This window comes from Chaetura pelagica, unplaced genomic scaffold (assembly GCF_000747805.2).
Source record: "Chaetura pelagica isolate M959 unplaced genomic scaffold, ChaPel_1.0 scaffold414, whole genome shotgun sequence".
NCBI lineage: Eukaryota > Metazoa > Chordata > Aves > Apodiformes > Apodidae > Chaetura > Chaetura pelagica.
Genome location: NW_009952976.1, coordinates 108,757 through 132,226, shown reverse-complemented (window position 1 = coordinate 132,226; position 23,470 = coordinate 108,757). Strand labels below are relative to the sequence as shown.

General features: G+C 39.3%; 1 protein-coding gene across 2 annotated transcripts in view; it reads right to left on the bottom strand.

The window, feature by feature from the left end:
• Nucleotides 1-217: 217 nt before the first annotated feature.
• The window catches only part of TNRC6B (trinucleotide repeat containing 6B), a 116,650-nt gene continuing 93,397 nt past the window's right edge, over nt 218-23,470 (bottom strand). Inside the window, exons 12-25 of one of the 2 annotated variants that reach the window (XM_009996342.1) lie at nt 19,872-20,020; nt 18,527-18,697; nt 16,175-16,300; nt 14,997-15,128; nt 14,358-14,453; nt 13,956-14,130; nt 13,444-13,578; nt 13,066-13,242; nt 8,328-8,474; nt 7,991-8,086; nt 4,456-4,776; nt 3,997-4,067; nt 2,110-2,249; nt 218-1,160 (exon numbers count right to left, since the gene is read on the bottom strand). In XM_009996342.1, coding sequence (XP_009994644.1) covers nt 770-1,160; nt 2,110-2,249; nt 3,997-4,067; nt 4,456-4,776; nt 7,991-8,086; nt 8,328-8,474; nt 13,066-13,242; nt 13,444-13,578; nt 13,956-14,130; nt 14,358-14,453; nt 14,997-15,128; nt 16,175-16,300; nt 18,527-18,697; nt 19,872-20,020 — 2,327 coding nt within the window. In that variant the 3' untranslated portion in view covers nt 218-769. The remainder of the gene's footprint in view (nt 1,161-2,109; nt 2,250-3,996; nt 4,068-4,455; nt 4,777-7,990; nt 8,087-8,327; nt 8,475-13,065; nt 13,243-13,443; nt 13,579-13,955; nt 14,131-14,357; nt 14,454-14,996; nt 15,129-16,174; nt 16,301-18,526; nt 18,698-19,871; nt 20,021-23,470) is intronic. The other variant, XM_009996343.1, reaches the window with a different exon arrangement.

The window sequence follows — 23,470 nt, the reverse complement described above, 5'->3', positions numbered from 1 at the left end:
ATGCAGCGTTTCAAGATTATATATATAGAGAGAAAAAAATGCACACACACGAACATGTGCACACACACTCACACAGAAACAAGCACACGTGGGCAGTTACATGTGCCAGAACACACTGGTACTTATCAACCAGCCAATCACAAAGTGTTGGTTTTTTTGTTTTGTTTTTCTGTTTTTTCTTTTGTTTTGGTTTTTTTTGTGGGTTTTTAAATTTTTTTTTTTTTTTTTTTTTTTTTTTTTTAAAGTGAGGCTCCGTCAAGTCTTTCCCTCCCCCCCAACCCCTTTCTTTTGAACCCCTCCCTTATCCCAACCCAACATGGTAGACCTAAGGACGGAAACACACCCAGTGCAAACAAAGTTAAAAAGCTATTTTTTCAGTATATATGTTTCTTAGCAACAACTTCCGTATAACATGAAAAAGTGAAAAACTAGAAACTAATTTTTTTAATTTTTTGTGTTTAAATTTAAATGGTATGTGTACTTGCTTCACATTGTCTTTCTAAGTTGGCGTTCATGATTCAAGTATTTCAAGAGTGATATGTTCTCTTTTTGGATTCATATTCCAAACGAAAAAACTGAAGTTATATAAGGGAGGCAACTATGTGCTCAGACAGTCTGTCAATGACCCACCTTTTTTTTTTTTTCTCTCTCCGTTTTCTTTTTTCCTTTTATAAATGTATTTATTGCAAGTTGAAAAAAACGAAAAGGTCAAGTTAGTGCTGCTGCTGTTCCAAAAAAGGTCACGAGGTCAGAGTTGAAAGTTCTAAGTTCAAATTGAATCCGACCCTCCTCCCAGAAGGTCTCCAGGTAGTAAGGGAGCAGGACTGCCCATTCTGTGTGGATCCTCTACGCTTGGGACCCCCCACAAGCTTGAAGAGTAGTTTGGGGGACCCCACAACGAAGCGCCAGTGAGATCACTCCCACTGCTGCCACTGCTGCCACCACTGCTCCACTGCCCAAGCCCTGCTGACCCACCAAAGAGATTCAAAGCAGGTCCAACTGGATCTGTCTGGTTCTGTCCTGTCTCCAGGGATTGCCAGCCTGCTGTGGGTGCACTTGGGGTTGCTGCAGGTGTAGGGGGCTGAGCTTGAGCCAGAAAGCGACTAACCTCTTCATCTGTGGCAAACTCAGCCAGGATGGTAGTGTTTCCCAACACACACCTAGAAGACAAGATAGATGGAAGAAAAAAAAACAATAATTAGAGCCAGAAGGAAAAGGCAACAACACGACTAGGAGCCCAAACCAAAGGAGATACCAGCTTGGCACAATCGAGTGAGCACAGAAAACTTCAGCTGATCTTGAAAGTCAAACTGACTCTAAGCACAAGAACTTCCATTGCATAAGGTGGCAGGACCCCCCAAAACAAACCAACCATACCCTTCCCCCTCAACATTTAGTTAAACCTGCAACAAAAGCTTTCTAAATTTAAGCTAAGGTCTTGAACATCAATACCACGAGCAATAAAAGCATCTACACAGTGTAGCTAAAATGGTAAACGCATATATGCCACCTTTCAAACAAAACACAGCAAGAAAAGGTTACATGCCTGTGAAATTCAGGATAAGTTGAGTATATTCTAAAGTTTTCACTAAGTTTAAGGGCTTACACCACCACCATCCTCACACTTCCCAAAGATTTTTATCTCAAAACTTTTCATATTTTCAAAACATACCAGAGCCACAGTCAGTTCCAAAAAACTTAAGAACAGGAAACCTAAGATCTGCAGCTTTTCAAGTAAGTTACTTCAGGTGTTTCTCAAAACCATAGCAGATTCCCACACATTTAGGTTATGCACATAAGAACAATTTTTCACGTGAAACAATTCCCAAGCTGTTATAAAACGGCCAAAGTTGTACAGTAAGGTGCATACTGGTCACAATTTCATCCTATTTGCACCTTCTTAGTCCTGTATGTGCCAGTTTGCGCCAGCAACGAAAGTAACACAAACAGAAGCTATCTTTGTTTCTTGTCTTCCTCTGCCAGGGAATGAAATATTCCCTTGCCTTCCAACCATGATACTTGAAACGAGTTTCTAAAGCAAAACACTGGACAGACATTCTATGCTCATGACCAATGCAGTAACAAAGAACGGATGTGGAGATTGCTTACATGTGCAGTGCAGTCTGGGCCTTGGCCGCCTCCTGTTTGGTGGTGTATCGGATAAGGGCGGTGCCCTGGGTCAGGTTCAGATGGAATGTCAGCAGTGGGCCATGCTGCATGCAGATCGTCCTCAAGGTTGACCCATCAATCTGAGGAAGAACAGTCAGGATAAAGCCTCATCTCAGTAATTAAAAGATAACCTGCTCTCAGAAAGGCAAACAGGTGAAAGCAGTGGGAAGTAAGCAAAGGTGACAGACTTCAGTTTTGAAACAGAATCAGTATGCCTTGACTTGTCACAGTTACAGTGACTTTGCTTTATGGAATAAACTGACTTATCTTTCCCACTCACTTGTAGCTTTAGTGCAGTTTCCCCATGTCAGAATTTCTTCCATTGTCACTATCCTCATGTTGGCAGGTTTTCCAGTAACTACATACGATTCATACTTCTCACCACCTTCAGCCATCAGGATTTGTACCAAAGGAACCAGAATGTCTAAGTCTCCAGCACTCTGATTTCAGCAGATCAACCAGTATTTAAAAGTTCTTTGCAAAACTGGATATACCACCTCTACAATGAGGGGGGTTTAAAATCTCTTTTGGTGTTTGTCTTTGTGGTTTATGAACCAGTAAGCCACAAAACCAGCCAATGAACTTTCTGCCAAACCCAGCAACGTTCGGTCCTCCTGAACTGTTTTCATAGCAGTTGTTGCCTACGTTCCTTCTGCAGCAGTAACAGCTTGTTACTTACCTCCAGTAACTGCTGTTCTCCAAGGTGTTCTGTACAGACAGATTCCATTCCCAGTATGCCACAGGAACATACACACGAGTGGGATCCATATATGCAGATACTTAAGTGCTACTTTCTTCCTTCTCCCTTACCCCCCTATTACGTAATACAACCTCAAATGAGGGAAAAGGAAGTTGTGTGTGTATATAAATAGAAATGAAGTTAAAATAGAGAAACCTGAAATATTGAATTTGAATCCACCTTAACCTTTACATTTCCTTCTCTGGTATACTAGCCCACAATGAATAGAGGATTTGTTACAGAAGAGACAGTTATAATCTGCTTCTTTCTCTTGTCTGTTAATTTAGATGCCTACCAAATAGATTCTTCTTCCATTAAAAGATTCCTAAAGTAATACTAAACCACCTTGCACAAAGGAGACTTAGAACTGTGCCTCTTCACCACCACACTTTCTTCTTCACATCAAGGAAAACAGTATTTTCTATGAAAGGAGCACAGTTTGCCATTTTGGGTAGTCTGAAGGAGACCTTATGTCTTCCTTTCACATTGATGTTTTCTTAAGACTGCAGTAAGGAAGCTAAGTTCGGGACCTCAGGGTGCTGCTGATAGACATATCGACTTCTCCTAAGCATTGAATACAGACTAATTGGAATTGCTGAAACCAGGATCTCCACAGAATTCTTTCTGAATGGAAGCAAGCTCTGAAAATACTTGCAGGAATAACCTAACTAGACTGTTTTTGGCAGGAGTGCTGGAAACATTCTGTGGTTTCACTATGGAAACTAAGTGAAAACTGGCAGTTACACCAGCTTTCTTTCTGACAACATCCCAAAGAACAGTCTCCTTAACAGCTATAAACCATGCCACATTATGGTTATGCAACTTACCCTCACTTCTTAGAAAAATCTTTCTGTTCCAATAATTTTTGAAATTACACAATGAAAGATTATGACGGTCATGTAGCAAAAATCAAACACCTTAAAGTTAGCTGAAGAGATTACAACAGAAAACCCAATCAGACTGCAGCCCAGTTTAGCAAAAAAACTTCTTATGTATGCTAACAAATCTGATTTTGAAACAGCTGAAGAATCCATAAATCCGTATCCCAGTAAAGCAAACAAAATTGTAGAGACAACAACAGAAAATACCTGTGGAGTGAGATTGTGAAGAACCAGCCAGTAGCTAGGACGAACTGAACCACCATCACTCCAAGCAGATGCTGCAAATTAGAAAACAGAGTAATCAAGACAGAACTGATACAAAGAAAACCATTCTCCTTTGCAGTCAGGTCTTTCAGCCTCAGACAAATTCAGCATTATCAGACCTGCTAGAAAAAGAAAGTCTAATCTTCATTCCTGAAAACAAAAAAATGCATCTTTCTTCACATTTCACATCAAGATTCATTTTTTACTAAAATTTATCTTCAAGGAGTTTCACACCCACAGCATCTAGCCTTGTAAGGTCCCATGCATTAGGAATTCCCTCTTGGCAACTCTCAGCCCTATTCACTCATTCCTTACAGCAGAACCTGGGATTCCACCCCCCACCCCAATTACCCACAGCAAATTTCTATTTCAAGAAGATACTTTTTTTCGTTTTCCTTTTACCAGACAACTGCAACTTTCTTTCCTCCAAACCATTAGTGCTGTAAAACGTACACTCTTCAGGTCTGATCAATGGTGCTATCAGTTGATTCTTCTCACCAGAGGAAAGTCTTGAGTCCTGTGCCCCCCAGCCCCTGACCGATCGGGCTGCTGTGCTGTTCCATGGAGATGATGGTTTGGGGTTGGTCAGGCCAGGGGGCGGGCGGGGCAGCCCTGTAGTGTTCCTTGAGGAAATATGGTTTTTCCACATCTTGTTGGAGAGATGAGTGGGATTGTGTCCTATGGGATCTGGGGACCATGTTGATTTGTAATCACTGAATTTTGCTAGAAAATGAAACAAATCACATGTATTAGACAAACTTAGGAGAGTCAACTAGCCTTTACCTGTACTATGATAGCAAATCCCTTGGCCACAAAGAACCATACAACAGCTCATTTACCATACCAAAAAAGCAATGCTACATGTAAGTTTATCTTTGCTTATTTTATAAATACTGACAAACCCCCCAATTCCTAGATCATTTATGATAATGTAATAAGTTGCAGTATGTTCAATCATTAGTAAGATGAACACCAACTTCCATGTCCACACTAGATTTTGTTTGAGAACCTGAGAATTTCTTACAAGTTTGACCACTAGTAACTTTTTATGACACTGAACCTTCTTCAGGCTAAAAAACTTGCAGAGAACTGAACTGAATATTTACCAACTCTTGGTCTACTAAGCTCTACTACCTCTGAAATACGTCCTCCTTCAAGGTGAAAGCCTTCTCATGAAAACATTACCAAATGCCTTTTAGGAGAAATTAAGACCAAGTGGATATCCCCAACAGATTTCAAGAACCCTTTTATACAAAGTCAAATAAAAGGTAAAAATTAACGCACTCCCCAAAGCATCACTATCAGACCTGAATATCTGGGAACTCTTCCTAAAGCAGTTCTCCTTAAGAATGCAGACTGCAAATTCTCCCACACCTTCTGACATCAAGGGATATTTATCACCCAGCAAAAAAACTAACCCAAAAGTCAAAATTGCTTGAGTAATTTATTTTTTCAATCAATCATAGAACCAATCATAGAACTATTCAGGTTCAGAAAAGACCCTGGGGATCACTGAGTCCAACTGTTCTCCCCTAAACCATATCCACCAACACCACATCCAAATGACCCTTAAACACATCCAGGGATGGTAACTCAACCACCTCCCTGGGCAGCCTATTCCAGTGTCTGACCACTCTTTCTGTGAAAAAAAAAATTCCTAATGTCCTGTCTAAACCTCCCCTGTTGCAGCTTGAAGCCATTCCCTCTTGTTCTACTGCTAATGACCTATGAAAAGAGACCAGCATCAACCTCTCTACAATGACCTTACAGGTAGTTGTAGAGACTGATGAGGTGTCCCCTCAGCCTCCTCTTCCCCAAAGTAAACATTCCCAGCTCCTTCAAGATTTATTCTCTAGGCCCTTCACCAGCTTCGTTGCCCTCCTCTGTACTCACTCCAACACCTCAGTATCTCTCTTGAATTGAGGTGCCCAAAACTGGACACAATATTCCAGGTGTGGCCTCACCAGTGCTGAGTACAGGGGGACAATCACCCCTCTCCTATTGCTGATCGCACCATTTCTAATACAAGCCAGGATGCCACTGGCTTTCTTGGCCTCCTGGGCACACTGCTGGCTCATATTCAGCTGTTTGTCAGTTAGAACTCCCAGGTCCTTTTCTGCCAGAGAGTCTTCCAGCCACACGTCCCCAAGCCTGTGTGTTGCATGGGGTTGTTGTGGCCGAAGTGCAGGACCTGGCACTTGGCTTTGTTGAAGCCCATACCATTAACATTAGCTCAATGATCTAATCTATCCAGGTCTCACTGCAGGGCCTCCCTGTCCTCACGCAGATCACCACTCCCACCTAGCTTGGCGTCATCTGCAAACTTACTGATGATACACTTTATGTCCTTGTTCTGCAATGAGAACCAGCAAACGCAGACAGTGCAATCTGGGGGAAAAGGCACTTCTGTCATGAATGATCCTAACTGTGAATTATCTTAGTAAGAACTCGTGTGTGTGTGCAAATATGTCTTAAACTCTACTCATTAGCAAAACATAAACTACTTATTTTAAATAAAGGGTAAAAATCCAGGTTTACAATATGCTAGGGTGTCACAAAATAATAGGGAATGAAGACCATAAAGCTTTCAGTAAGTAAAACAGCATGCTTCATTTCACAGTTGGATTGCTATTTTCCACAACTGAGTAATCGTCAATAGCAAGCAGCTTCAAGTACTAACTTATAAAGTAGATGAAAGTGCTTAAAGACCTGCCTTCATTAGGCTTGGTTTGTTTTACAGATCTGTGAATTCTGAATCCCTCATTTCAGGTGACCTGCTTTCTGGCTGTAAAACACTGGTGTGTAAATTAACAAGATGAGCAGAAGATGGTACTTGAGCCACAAAGTGGTTTCCTCAATTCAACTATAACTTCAATAATTTTTTCATCTCTTGGGTCTTTCTTATGTGTTAAACAAAAATTAAGCAGAATTAAGAAGCTGATAAATGCCACTCCTTTCCTCAAGCTATGAAAGAGAATGTTTTATGTTGTCGGAATGCTGCATACACAGATACTGCTAAAACCCAGTTACCTAACAAACTGACAGGAGAACACTGTTTTCCTTGAGGGCTAAATAAGATTTTCAACACATTTTGTGAAGATGCTGAAATAACATATGAACACAGCTTTTATTCAGTAAGATGCAAAAACCAAAGCATGGGCCAGAGGCACCTATCAGCTGTATTCATCACTTCTGCTACTAACACATTTCTTCAGTTTTAAGTAGTTGTCAAGACAATGATGTCTCAAGAGAAAACTGGAATTTGTTAAGAAGTTAAACATGTACATGGTTTGTCTGGAACAAGCATTTTTAGCATTCTACTCAGAAACGTGTGCAGAAACCACTTTTCACAAGAAAGCTTTGGAAACCTTCTTACTAAGGATCTGAGGCAGAGATGTAAACTACTATTTACAGGCCAGTCATTAAATGCCAGAGCACTAGAAGCCCACTCTCTTTCTGGGTTTCAGGGAATCATGAGTACTATAAAAGGTCAAACAAACATGTTCCCTTCACAGCACTCCAATAGTCTAAAGTTAAAATTAAGAAAATCACTCACCTTACTGGTTTTATTCTTTAACTCACAGAGACAGGAGCAAGTACATTTAAAGAATTATGACAATCCCCCAAACTTACACATGTCAACAGATTGTGCATGTGGGTTTTTTTTCCTTTTCCATCTGCTGCTCACTGCTACCCTAATCTTTAACTTGCAGTTTTGTATTGAGGGTAGGATGAAGGGTAGAGGATCTTAGCCTAGCTTTTAAAATAACTACAAAGGAGTATTCTATCACCAGGAGAAAAACTATCTGATCAGCCCTTCACATACTGAGTTCCTCAGAAATTACTGAAAGACTAAATATTCCAAGTGGAATAAGAATGAGAAGCCAGCAAATAAGTGGAAAATGCTTTGTCCAGGTAAGTTTCGGAGCCCGCATACCTGAAGTGCTATGAACGTTGGTGAAGGAATTGTCAGAGGCACTGTAGGGCCAGGCACCAGGTGAAGGCAGCGAGGTGTTGAGGGAAGAATTAGACCCTATCAAAGAGAAAAGGAGAAAGAGAAAAGTAGGCCAGTTTCATACAGTTTTTGTAATACCGTTAAACCTCAAGAGAGCGACAAGCGGAAGCAATGCCAAGCTTTCCCGTGATACACAGCCACAGTGCAAAGGCACACAGGCTTCCTTCCTAGCAAAATGCAACAGACAGTTCACATTGTTATGACAGAAACGTTGTCAGAATGACTTACATAATCAAATATGAGTTATTTACTGTTTTACCTGTGGTGTTGTCCCGCAGAAGTTGGTGGTCAGTATCTACAATGGGAGATGTGGCTGTCCCCCCCAGCACACCTCCAGGCGTCGCATAGGGGTCAGATTCAGGGTCGATGTTTTGTATACCTTTCCATGGCACTCCTGGTTGGAACTCTGGGACAAGAGGGAAAAAGGAATTATGTGCAAACAGGGAAATGACATTTACTGGAAGCAATTGATGAAGATATTTTTAGGAGGGTAAATAATTGTCTACACTGTTCCTCAGAAAAAAAAACACAGACTTTTCTTCATTAAAATCTATTCCACATTTCCTCCCATGGCACCATCTCCAGAGTCTGAATACAAGTCTATACCACAAAAAAGTAGTGCAAATGCAAATGGTATTCCTTGTTCCTGTTGTTTGTTTTTTTTCCCCTATATTCAAATGAGGCTTCAATCATTCTACCCTTCCTTAATACATAATATATATTTTAAAGATATATAAGATTAGATTATATAAGATTAGATTCTGCCCACATGCTCAGTGAACTACCTACCTTAAGAGTTTGTACACACAACAAATTACACTTTCCACTGCAGGTACACACACACTCTTTATACATTACCTACCAATACTGAGGTAAGGCTAAGGCAAGATGTCTTGTGCTAAAAACAATGTACAAACTCATTGACATTCCTCATGCTTTACAATGAGATGGAATATACTCAATCATTTAGTTTCCTTTCAACTATAGCTCCAGGCATGCCAAATGTTTAAGACAAGAAGATGAGTTATATAAAGTATGAACATATAAGTACTCCCATTATTGTAAGATAGACCAGGAACTTGCTGAGTAGACATTCAATGACTAAAGTGCTGTACTTGATTTCAGAAGCAGTGATAGAAAATAAAGCTGCCAAACATAAAAAAAAAAAGAATCTTCAGATACTATGTGACAATTTGGATAAGTGTGAAAAGAGTTCCAGGCAGTAGATTCTTCCCTTGCAGATACAAGCCCAGGAATATGGAATAATACCTTTATTCCCAACTTTAAGTTTTGAAATAATTAATGACAGAATTTCTGAGTATAATTAAAAATCCCATTATTAAAACTGGGATCCAAAATGCGCTCTCTAGAATGAAACCATGTAGGGTGAATCTGGCATGGAAGGGATCACTAAAGTAATCTCTGTAATGAAGAAGCCTATAAAGGCAAATACAGAAGAAAATGTAGTACTACTGGTTCAAACAATTGGAACAGCAGAAGCAGTATTAGATTGTGATAATGCACCTCAGAGAAGACCTAAGAGATGCCCCACTGAGTCAGAACTGTGGTCCACCGAGCCCAGAATTCTGCTAACAGCGTTAGGAGATACACCACTTCGGGACAGAACACAAACATGGCCACTATCTGTAGGCTACTGCCCTCACATTCTTCCAGCACCCATAGCCCTGCTATCTAGGATGTCAGAAATATGCTCTATCTCCTAGGACCTGCTTGTGAAATTGTTTATCCCTCAGTTTATCCAATCACTCTTTCAAGTGGCTAGTACCACCTGTCTCTAGCAGCTCTAAAAGCAACTCATTCCAGAAGTTCACCACTCCCAATGGAAAAATAATATCTCATCTATTTAAAATGTGTACCTTCTTAAGTCCAGCATATGAACCATGGTTCTAGTGTTGCAGGATTCCCAGAATTACAATTCTGCATTTATCTTGTTCACTGCCTTTACGATTTTGCAAACCTCAGTCAGATCTCTCAATACCTTGTAACTCAACAAAATAATCTAGGATACAAGGTATCAAGATTTTTAACAGTATGAGCATTCAGCACTGCATCAAGGAAGGAACATGCTCAGCTATTGCCAAAATACTGCAGTTCTCTGACCAACAGGATCATCTTATGCTACAGGAAAAACAAATGCAGCTCTTGGGTCTAGTGGAAAGATCACCACTGTTCTGAGATAAAGAATCCATGAACACAGGTTCATGAAACCTGTGGAAGAGGAAGGTAAGTCCCAGTCTTGCCTCTGAAAAGATTTCTGAGAATTGGTGAGACTGAAAATTCAGTGTGTAGTAGCATAGTATGGTCTCATTGAAAAGTTAAGGGATATTTGAACAAGGCTCCAAAGATCAAGCAGGTTGTATATAAACACAGTCACTCATCAATATACTCCTAGGCTAGAGAATACTTTTCCTTGAATTTCACCATACTAACAAATTTCCAGACAATCCATTGGGACTGAGAGCTATGCACATTCACCAACTCTCCCTACAGACAGGATTCTTTGTCTCTAGATAGTAAAGAAAACATGAAGTGCATTTCTTCACTAATATTTGAAGGGTAAAAAAGTCCAAACATAAGATTATTAGGAAAACTGTGACAGACACATGCAGGACAGTTTGCCTGGAATATATGAGTGAACTGCTCTTGAATGGGAAAATTACAGTCTAGTATAACCTATGTGTTCAAGTCTGTGTGACATAACCAAAACATACAGTTCTCACCAATGCAGCAAAACTTGCTCTCACCTCCAGCTGTGATATCAGTTTGATTTGGCACCACTTCATTTATCTTTGTGCTGAACAATACTGCTCTCTTGAACGGCAGAATTTCTGCAGCAGATGCATTTAGGAGGAAAACGTGAAAGGTGTAGTCAGGGTGAATGCTGAGTGACTGCTGTATTCATTCAAAGGAAAAACACACCTATTTCAAGAGGTCCTCTCTATAAACTCATGTTTTCCAACAACAGGAAGAAAAATTTTCTCTCCCCGATGGGAACTGACAGTGGGCCTTATCTACAAGCTTGCAGGGAAAAAGGACATACAGTATAAAATAATTTTGAGTCTTTATTCTTCATTGGGGTGTTGATAAGGTGGATCATTCAGCTAAGCTTTCCTTCTTGAGGAAGCCAATAAGCTAGAGAGGCTATGAGATAGCTTAAATGGCTGATTATTATGACAGCAATACTCGTCCCAATAGCCTACAGACCTCCTAAGAGAGGGCTAGCAATACAGCAGTAACTGCCTAACAGCCACGTGCCAAAACCCAGGATCTGTTACATGATATCTGCAGTCACAGGCTACTCATTTACACAATAAATTAGGGATGGTACTGATGATTCCAGTGAGATTTTATGTTCAGGATTTGTGAACACTAGTTATTCTTACAGTGGTGAGGGCAGCCAGCAACATCAAATATTTTGACAGTAGGACTGTAGGTCTCACTAAAGCAGCTCTATGATACAAAGAAGGAGCAAAGAGTAGCTTTTCAGGTTCTCACTTGCTCAACAGCCTTCTGGTACCAAGAGTCTTGCAAGAGACTGCTTGCCAGTGGTTGCTCCAAAACCTGGAATCATGCCAGAGCTGATCCTTGAATCCCTCTCCTAACTTTCCAAGCAGTACTGTGTTTCTGAGCATTACAAAGGGAAATGCTGACTAATGAAACAAGTTCAGCAACAAGTCTATGAGAAATGTCTGGAAAAAAAAAAAAAAAAAAAAAAAAAAAAGTACGGGGTTTCTGGCACTATAAACAGTAACTCCAGCTCAAGAAGCTGAGTACTTAACCAGGCTGACAGAAATGTAATGCAAATACACCTTTACAGAGAGCAGTCAGGGGTATGAAATGTTATGGGTGTGCAGATGTTCTTGAGATAAACAATTATTTAACTCTGTTAGCTCATCAGAAAACATTTTATTGCTAGAGTTAGACACTGAGAGGTACCACACAAAAAGCTTTAACTACTTTTTTGTAGGTGTCCTGCAGTTGTATCTGTCACACAGATTCCTAAGCTTTCTGATGCAAAGTACTACTTGGGCAAGTTACTGGTTTACCCAAGAGAGGGTTTACTTGCCACCTTTACTTTTTTGTGCTTGAGGGCATAAACAGCAGAGAACTTGTAGTTAGGAATGTTCTCCTGGAATGTAAATCTTCCAGGCAGAGAAAAGTCACAGAATTGACTATTGGCTGAACAGTACTGGTGATTAATCAGTGCAACTGTGAGGGCACCACTCTGTGTTTAATGAATAGTTTATATAGAAAATTATGTGCGTGTTCAAATATGTATGTATTTTTTCTAGATACTTGAGCGTTCTAGTAGAAAGATCAAATTCTGCCACTGAAACTCTATGAAGATTTAAAGAACCTGCTACTGCCTGTAATCTAAAAAGCAAGGTACTTCTCCTCAAGCCACAAGATTGCTGAGCAATTCTGGAACATGGCAACACTCTTCTATCCTTTATGAGACATGACCAAAGCTGAACCACCACAGCGTAGCACACACATCTGTACAGATCGTATGAACAGTGCTGCAAAATAAAACTTGTAGTCTGCAATAACACCAGAAGAAAAGTTCACACTACCTAAAATACCAAAGTCAAGATAAGAAAAATCCTGTTGTCGCCATTGCAAAAAACAAGGAATCAATACAAGAGGAGGGAGCTGCTATTGTGTATTCTATGAACCTGTGTTCTCATGAAAATTTCTGTAAGTGTAAAGTCACCAAATGAGAGAAGATAAAAGAGTTCACCTAGCAAAAACCAAACACTGTTCAGGCAATTCAGCAGTTAGTTAATATTTAGCCCAGCAATTCCTCACTGGAAATACAAAAAATTTATGTTCCAATTTAATGTAGAAGAAATTTTAAAATTGAGGTAGGCCAAGCAAGTATTTTCTTTATAGTGGTTATTTAATAAGTGCAATGAGAAAAGAACCCAGCACACGTACTCTAGAGCTAGGACATAACCCCTGCCCTTATGTAATACCTGGAGGCCAGCTGGCGTTGCTGGATTTGCTTCCGATCTTGTTTGTTGGTGGAGATTTGGCAGGTAACCAACTATCACCAGCAGGGCCTGAATGGCCACCCAGCGGGTCACCCTGAATTATGTCAAACTGGTTATAGGGCGATCCTCCGCGAGCCTTTCCAGGGGGCACTATTGCACCTGAAGCATTGAAAAGATACATTTACACTCAGAAAAGCTTGAGATCTTTATGAGCATATTATATTAAACAAAAAATATTTAATATGCATACTGGTGAGGTAAAACATTCACTAACATGAAGCACAGTTTTGTCTGAGCTATTTCATATCTGGAAAGATGATATTGCAAGGACATTCCCAAAATAGCTAGTCCCCTTCTCACCATTTTTGTGCAGATTGGCATCTTGTGAAGCCACAGACGGCAGCCCTTCCATCATAGTCCACTGCTTAAAGCGGGATTCTGTTACAGCCTCTTTACCTCCCACCATGCCATAATCCATGCCACTTGAGCCAAAGCCTGTGAAAGAAACAAACAAAACACCACTGTAATTTGTTCTTTTTGGTTTATGAATCTTTACACAGGGAGTCACTGCGATCATAAGGAAGGAAAAACATTAACAGTAGCAACCAAAATACTCAAGAAGCAGCTTTTAAGCAAGATTGTTAGGTCAGCATGCCACCAAGATATGCTTTGTTATTAGGCTGTCTTCTTCCCATGTAATGAAAAACAATGCAATTTAATTAGGAGTTGATGTCATAACATTTGCTCTACTGCTTATACATAAATTCCTCATTTCTGGACCTGGACATAACTGGCTAATATGGTAATGCAATTACCATATTAATATAGTATATATAGGCAATGCACCAAATCTCTTTCCACAGAGCACTTACCTGAACCGTATCCAGGTATTTGCCCTTTGGTCTGTAAATCTGAGAGACCCACATTCAAAGGATTGGGTACCATGCTGTCTAAATGTGGCTTAGGCCCAACAGGGTGGGATGGTGAATGCTTCATGCCAGGCTGTCTCTGCTGCTGTTGCTGAAGGGCGCTCACCATACGAGCAATCTGAAAATGAGAGAAAGAGAATGGAGTTTATCTGTTCTATACCGCAACATGAAATTCCAGTAAACATGAAGAAAGTGACTTGAAAGCGATACAAAGGACCTTGGTCTGTGAGAAGTGCAATCTGAAGAGAGTAGAAGACATTACTAAAGCCAGTGCAGTCCTTGCAGGAGACTGCATTTTCCCAGCACACTTTATACTTCATATGATTGACCAAAGCAGTGCCACACCTGTTGCTCTTGCTGCTGTCGCACAGCTTGAGATAACTTCCTCTGGCTCTGTAACAGCTGTTGCTGCTGCTGCTGCTGAAGGAGAAGCTGACATGCCTACAAAGATAAGTGGGGGTGGGAAGAGGGAAAATACAGAGCTCATCAAGTGAAATATAATTGCCAGGAGCTAGTGACTAGCAAATGCTTTGCTCAGAACTTTATCAAACTGTTTCTTGTTCCACACTCAAATAAAATGCAATAGAAGACAATGAATGCATTACAAGAATACTATATCCTTCACTTGTTTTTCATTTCATATAACAAAACTGTATTACTAGTACCTGCTTTATTACCCATCACTATGACTAAAAGTCTGAAAAAAACTTCATTAAAAATCAACAAACCACTGCTTTCTGTGCAAGGATACTGCTTAGAATCATTGCTAACCCACTGCAACATTCACAATAATTACTCAGGCCTGTTTGGTGTATCTGCTGCTCTCTACCAGGGCTGTATTCTCCTGTACAACAAATGGGAATGTTTGTACAAGAATAGCATAAGAACAGTAAAATGAAACAGAATTAGAATAAACAAAGAAAGCAAACTCTCTCAGCAGACAATTTGTAAACATTCTGTCTCATAAGATTACTAGCTACTTACTAATTGAAACTGGGGAATCTGTGGAAGCTGGCTCAGCATGGCAATCTGTTGTGGAGAAAGCTGGGGGCCCATATTGAAAAGACCAGGATTCAAGCCACTGTTGGGAAACTGTTTGAGCATGGAGGCCGAAACCTGCATGGAAATCAATTACACATGCTCAATAAATGCATTGCTATGAGACAAAGATAATAAAATAGAAGCATTTCTATAAAGGAATAGGTACAACACCAATCATAAATGGTGTTCCAGGAAAGACATTAACAGATTTATTAACACATCACATTTAAACAAGTACAATCTATGATCTGAGCAGAATGAATACGTCACTTGATTGACAATATACAGTATTACATGTGCAGATGCAGACACACACACAAATATTCCTCCCCCAACCAATCAATTGCTAGGTTGCACTAAATTAAAATGCTGATATATATGCAGCTAACCAGTAATCACAGTAGTGCATCATCACATTAAAAATGTACTGCTTGACAAGGGAAAAGAAAGGCATTCAGTCAGTCACTAGAGCAAAGAAACAGTGCCTCGCAGAAAGAGTTAATCTCTTTGTATGCTGAATAAGCTATAGTAAAAGACAGCAGTAGGTGGAAAAGAATCCCTCCATTTTTCCCTGCATTATTTGAGTGTTATATGAGTAGAATTCAAGAGAATCTCCAAAAGCCTACACCAAATCCAAAGCAAAAGTTAAGCTTTTGCATTTGGACACCCTGAGGTCTCAGAGCTCTGCAATGTAAATGGAAAATGTAGCCCTTCATCAGGCCTCTCTTTCGGGGGGACAGGAAGCACAGGACAAGACTGCTTGAAAAAAATTCAGCAACCTGTCACACTTCAGGAAAACTTTCAGCTTTTTTTTTTCGCTGTTTTTAAAATACTCTGCAAAAGCCTCTGTAAGACATAAGAGTCCTGAATCCATTATGAGGTTTAAAAATATCGGTAGTGAGCATTTATTATCAACTGCCTTGGAATAAGCAAGAAGGCTAATTTTTCTGCACTGAGTTTTAAGCACTTTCAACTACAAATTTTAATTTTTTATGTTATCTAAAGTTTTGCTTTCTTAACTCAGTAAGAGACTAAGATAGATGTATAAGTAACCTCAGTTATGTGCTCTGAAGGCTGCATCTCTACTTTTTACAAGTAATCAATTACTATAAATTCCTTACCTGGGGAGAAAGAAATTGGGGAGGCACTTGCGCCCGGATATTGGGGGAAGGATTTAGTGGCTGCACTGGTGTGTGCATGCCCCTCGATTGTGCTGTGCTGTTTCCAAACAAACCATGATTGCCACCCTATAAAATTAAAGCAGTAGTGAGTAGATGAATCTTTCAGGATAGTGGATTTCTATGCTATTAACTACATATCAATAACAGTGAGGCAAGTAGTGACTTCAACAGGGTATCCTTAGAACTACTGAGATGTCTGCCCTAAATCAGTAATACTCTACTTGGGTTACAACTGCTGTACTAGATTTTTGAGATGCAGGATCTTCCTCCTCTAAATTGAAGTGTCATGTTTGTCTACTTATTTCAAAGCACAGGACAAAGCTAAGGTTTTATATTTTACACTTTACATGTTGGGAAATAAAAACTTGGCAGTACAAACAACATGCTCAAAAAAACCCATTCAACTGGCTTAAAAGTACAGCAGGACTGTGTCAACAAGAATTCTGGGGCACTTTTTCTGAGTAGATTGCTGAGATATTACTCATAAGCCTATTACTTCCTCTGCAGGTCTTGCACTACCTGAAACTAGAACTCATGAATTGTATTTAAAATTTTCCTTCTGATGTGAAAGCTTCAGCATTCTGGCTTGAGGTGTTTTTTCTTTTCCTTTTTTCCACTAAGTTGAAGTGCAGGAAAATTTGCAAGTGAAAAAAAAATGTTTGGGTTTGTGTTTTTTTTTCTCCCAGTGATTTGTTTTCTAAAGTAGGAATACTTGCTGTCTCTTTTGAGGTATTGGGTTTTTTTAATGAGAAGTATTTACTGTTTTATAAGCAAAATCTGTAAGAATAAACCCTACTGCACAAAAAAGACCATAGAGAATTTGATTATGTTTCACTATTTCAGCCTCTGAGCAGCCTGTCTTTATTTGTAACATCTTTCAACAAAAGCCACAGGAAAAATATTATGGACAGTCTCCTACACTAGCAGTTGCATGCTGCTGCTTCTAAAAGCTGCAGCTTATACTCCAAAAGGTCATGTTCCATGATCCTGTCCTTTTATTTTCAAAAAATGTATATGATCCTTAAGATATCTGGGCTTCTGAACAGTAGTACACTTTTCATCCCTCAGCCATCACTGTTTTCCCTCCCACTACCAGCTCTGCTGTGCCCAACAAATTCATTGTTGCACCCAACTGACGTTTGTGCAGGTCTTCCCCAGAACCTTTCCTTCCCTTAGATGCAAAGATTTCAAAAACTCTGCCTCCCTTCTGCCATAATACTGTGCACCCTCCACCACACTTTTGCTAAAACACATCTCTCATCCTGCTTCTACCCTGGCAGCGTTATGGATTGACTCATTCACCTTCATCAGATTTCACTTCCTTAATGTATCTTATCTTTCAGAAGCAACTCAAGATGCCACATTAAGCATGTAGGAGGATAAACAAAAAATCCCAAGAGACAAGGGAGTTTTTATCCTGGAAAGAACTGACTGGACTCAACTATATATGAACATTTTTGAGATATTTGAAGCTACAACTAGACTTTCAGCCCTCCCCAAAGCTCAGAGTTCTGCACACTGAATCCACAAAAATGTCTGCGAATTTTGGACTTAATCTGATGTTCAACACTCATAGTGTCACATAGAAACAAAAAGACAACACAAAGAAACACCATCATGTTAGGCATGTGACTACATAAGCTAGTCCAGTTGCAATACTTAGGTTCTATTCTTTCATTCCCTAGTATTCCTGCAGCATTTTCTTCTAGCATAATGCAAAATGTAATAGCAAGAAGTTCTTCCAAACTGCAGTTACCCATTTAATTCTTTCCCCACCATTCTCCTATATACAGAATAAAAATACTGCTACTTCAAGAGTTTCATGAAGGCTGCTAAATCAAGCCCTTCTTTGGCCTGTGGGCAAGGGAGAAGGGAGCAGGTACAATGCAAAATGAGTATAATTTTTTTAAAGGCAGATTTCTACATACAAGGTCATCATGTGGCATCTGTAAAAATTCAGTGTCAGAGGGTGGTAGAGCAAATTAACAGCCTCTAACTGGGTTTTAAAACAGCATTAAAAAATATAAAGCCTGCCACTATCTTCTGAAAAGCACATCTACCTGCTGCTGTACTGTGATTCAGGAAGTAAGAGGCCAACAAAAGCAGACGGAACACATTTAGATGACAGGAACCCAAGCGGACTGATTGACTTTCAATGGCCTGATATAGCTGAAATTTCCGTTAACAATATGAATTTATTTAGTAGGAAAGCAAATGCAAGCAACCAACTAACCAGGATTAAGCCCAGGTTGCAGCCTTATAACAACGCATCTTATAAGGTGGCCTGCTTACTTGTCTAGCAGCGAAGTTTTGGGGACTGAGCCCTGAGCCGATTGCCCCAAGGCCGACGTTGGATAGTGTGGAACCAGAGGGAGACAGCTTGTAGCTGGGAGAAGGGGAGAAGGGAGAGCAGGGAGCCTCATCCCCAAGGCACCCATCTTGATTGGAGAAAGGCAAAGTCAGCTGAAGCAGCAGTTAGCCAACAGCAGGAGTTGGTTAGTGAAGCAACAGAACGCAAGAGAGAAAGAGGGATGGTGAGTGACTAGGAAGAAGCAAAGTTAACTTGTAATAGCAACTACAAGGACAAAACTTCTGACTCAAATGATTATTCTACAATTAAGATTTTGGACCAAGGAGGTAATCAACAAATTCCTAAAGGTTTATTTTTAAAAATGCATTTTAAACTCTTGTGAAGTTTATTTCTGACAGTGGCTATTACCACTGCAAAACCAAGCAAATCTTGAATTAATTCCTCATGTTAGCACACACCTATGAACATAGTATGTTATGAATGCATCAACTTTGCTAGTGGTATGTATTAACTAGGCCACCAGAGGGAGCTGACAAAACTGGGTTTTTTTGGCTTCTTAGACCAAAATGGAGGAATTAAAGATTTTATTCACAGTAACACACCTTCAGAACTTTTAAATCACATTTCCTTTCAATTTTATGTGACAAAAATGTATTAAAAGAAACCCCAACAACCCTAAAGCATTCTGAACCTACTGGACACTCTCAGATTTATAATGTGAAGTAATTAATCTTTGACAGTAGCAGAGAACACGTCTACTTACAATAGGCAAGAACAGGAAAGAAACACTACCATAACAAAGAACAGATGTCACAGGGAAACAGATGTCATACAGAAGCTTATAGTACACAGACATACAGCATAAAGTGTTATGAATTTAGAAAGGGTGTTTCCAATGAACAACAAGATGTGAAAGTAGAAAAAATTTGGAAGACTGTGATTACTTATGTTTACCTTGATCTAAACCATTTTTTACAGTAGATTATTGTAGTTCATAGCCAAAAGTATCATGGTGATCAAACCTGTAATGAATTTAATTGCTACCAGTAGTTTACCCTTCCATGAAAAAATGGAACTTCTTCATGTCCGTATTAAGAGCAGTCTGTTCTAGAATAAAAAAGCCTCATTCTCCCCAGATCATTTAGTTTGTCTATGCACATCTGACAACTCTGTTTTATATATGCATTCATTCTACAAATGTAACTCCCACAAACCTTTTATTGAGTTTTTCCAAGGTTATTGAATGTTTAGAACTTCCAGAGGAGGAAAAACTGGGACCTTGAACACAGAGGCTTAAAATAATTGATCTAAAGATATGTCACTCACCTTCTCAAAATAAGGCCCACTATCTGTGGTTCCCATGTCTTTGGAATTAGGTGGACGGAACCCAGATCGATCCTTTCTCATCATGTCATTAAAATCCCCGAGATTCATGGTTCGTTTATCTACATCAAACTTCTTATCTGGGAGACCACCTATAAAAAGAGGAAAGAAGGCAAAATTAGTGCCAATAATCTCTACAATACTTAATGACAGCAGAGTCATAGCCAAAGAAAGTATCTTTAAGACCAGGGTATAAATTAGATCTGTCTTACAATTTAGCAATTTGTCTACAATTGATATTAAAAGATGCTCCAAAATTTAAGTAGGAAATTTCACTTTTAGCACTGAACAAGCCAATTTAGTTTATAGAGTTTAATGTGAAGTATTTATCACAATTCATGTACACATATAACCATATGCATTTCTACAATAGTCCAGTTCAACTAATGATGTTCATATTTATACGTTAATTCTCCATGTCTTTCAAAACTCACACTGTTATGGATATTCAGTATCTATAGAGACCCCGGTATTTAAGATCTCCATATATTCTATTTAGCCTTCAAAGGATTTGGCATTGAGAAAGAATTTCTCAAACTGCAAAACCACCCACATAATTTGAACACAACTCTCCTACAGTGATGTGAACTTTTACTCTTTAGACACCACAGATGATCTGGCATAGCATAATTTCCAGACAGGTAACCACTCTCCCTCAGCCTGGATGCAATGACTACACAATCAGTAACAGAGACACTATTCAAACATCTCCTATAGCCCTCCACCATTGCTTAGAGAGTAATCTGGTGGAACATGAGGAAAACATGTTAATAATAGATGATCAAACTGTAACACACACAGTGACCAAGACATAATCTTTCTTTATAACCTTATCATCAGCCAAGTGCTGAATGAAGAAAGTTTTCTGCCTTACACACTGAACTACTGTCATGGAACAGTTTGATTGTATTTGATACCTGCAAGGTATCAGATGCACACTGGTATGCTGAAGTAGATGGAGAACATATCTGTTTTAAAATACAGACAATATGACAGAAATTTGCTTAACTGGTATTTTTTAAAATACAGAATTTTATTTAGTAGCATAGACTCCCTTTCCAACACCTAACCAAAATCTCTGACATTTCCAAAGGAAGCTGGTCACAGATATCCTACCCTACCACTGACAAAACATGAAGTCTTTATCAGAGCAGACAGCTCCAATTCCTTCAAAACACTTATGTCTTCCTCCAAAAGCCGCTCAAAGCCAGCATCTACTCTTAATGTCCAATCACAAAATATTAATATTCATAGGTATGGTATTGCCAAGAACCTATGAAATCAACCACTAATTACATGGCTTTTTCTTGCTGGTACAGCTTTCAAAGTTAATCCAGCTTAATCCTCTCAGATGCCTTCAACATCACTTATCACAAAAACACTTAACAAATCACTTGGCTTGTAACTGGAGTCATAGTGATCCAGGTGAGCTCATCGTTTTCTAACATATTCTTAAAAGCTAGAACTGGCTCTGCAAAAGCAGTCACAAAAAATGTCACATCTCAATCCTGTCAATACCTACACCTAACCACTCCACACAATGCCAGCAATGCACTACCAAAAGGCTTGTGTGCTTTAATTCTAGACAGGAAGACCCATCCATTAGCTGCTTGAAAAGAAACTGAAAGCAAGACAGTTGCACCACTATCTGAAATGAAACTGGGTCAGTGCCAACACAAGATGACTAAGCTGCAGAAGCACCCTTTTGTCTCTTCAGTTATCCTGATGATCCATGCAACTCCTCAAACCTTACTGAATGATGCCTTGTAAAATGGCTTGTTAAATAACATGTAGAGCACTAAATAGCACCCTTAAAGGCTTCAAACATAGATATATGTGCCACTTAGTGCTGAGGCAGCTGCTTAAACTTCAATAAAAAAAGGCCTTGCTAAGGGAGATATTAATATTCATTTATCCCATTCATAGAAAATTCTAAAGCAACCTTAAAACCTTTCATGGGAGTCTGTCTTTTGCACTTGCCAACAAAAGCTATAAACAATGCAGCTGACTGAAGACTTGTTTTACCTTACATTGTATGAGATGACTGCTAAAATCAGAAAAGTTTGAATTTTACCCTCTGCAGTAAGCAAGAACACTTGTGCATGAATTAATATGAAACCCCAAATCCTCTACATGCAGAAATATAGAACAGATGAAAAGTTCAACCATCTTAATAAAAGAAAACACTCCAACAGTTATTGGATTTTTCCCACTACTAACAGCTGTGAGAAACACCATAAAACACACGAAATAATATGAGCTTGGAAGATGACATTCATGTCCTAGTGAGGGAAAAAAAATATTAAGTAGAACTCCCCCATCACATGCATGCACCTTAAAAGAAAAATTAAATTTTATACAAACACAATTTTATAATGTGATCCTGCACTGGGAAATAGGAGACGAACTCCTGTTGAGCAAAGTTATCTAAAAATGTTTGCAAACGGGAGACTCAACGTGGAGAATACACATACATTGTGTGGAGTTCCTCAATTGGAAAAAACCTATTTGAAATACATTTTCTGCTTTACCACAAAACCAAAAACCACTTTAAAGACACTGGTTATATTCCTTTACCGTACATCTACATTATCCAAGCCTATTGAGCAGCCAGGAGTGCTTAGATAGCTGAGCATTGCACCTGAATGTGAAATCAGGTTATGTCTTTGAAAGGTACAGGCATCCGCATGAATTGCATTTTCATCAATAGATACTGGAAATTAATTTCCCATTCTTTACAGGTGATTTGAGAATTTAGTGATCTGCAGAGGTTGCAACTAATATACTAAAAAAAAAGATACAAAGGTGACTGTCAGACAGAAGGAAAAGAAAATATTAAGTGGTTCTGACAAGGTATTTACTGTAGCAAACTACATGCCTCAGGAAACTAGGAGACCTTTCAATGGAAAAAATCTGTGTCCTATTTTCAAACTAGAATAACCTATCCATTGAAGTGATCTGATAAGAAAATAATGAAAAAGAGGAAGTACATTTGCCTCAGGCTTGATATTGATCCACCTCTTTTCTCTTTGTCAGTGAAGAAGGAGTGTCGCTTGAGCACCCTGCATTTTTCAAACCAGGAGACTCAGACTAACATAGAAAGAATTACTTAGTGACAGCTGGACCTATTTTAAGATGCATGATGATCAGAGCCAAAGTGCTCTATCCACATCAAAGCAAGAGTTTCCTTTGATACATGTGGTCTCCAATCACAAATTCAACTTTGATACCCATAAACTGGGAAAAGATCATGGTAGGAGTTACCTAGGTAGTAAAACCTGATATGTTGTAATCCTGACTGAAAACTAGTTGGAAGAATAAGCCTACCTTGTAAGTAAGTCTAGCTTTTGAGGTTTAAAAGTAGATACAGGCTGAACAAACAGCCAGAGTCCACTACTTAGTTTGCTGAAGAAAAGTCATTACAAATTCCAAAATGATCCAAGTGGGATTAACCTAAGTGGTCAATTCCAACTCTTCATGTCAGATAGTGTTTTCCACGCAGCCCTTCTACCCTAAGCTGTTCAGTATTTGTGGTGAAGCTA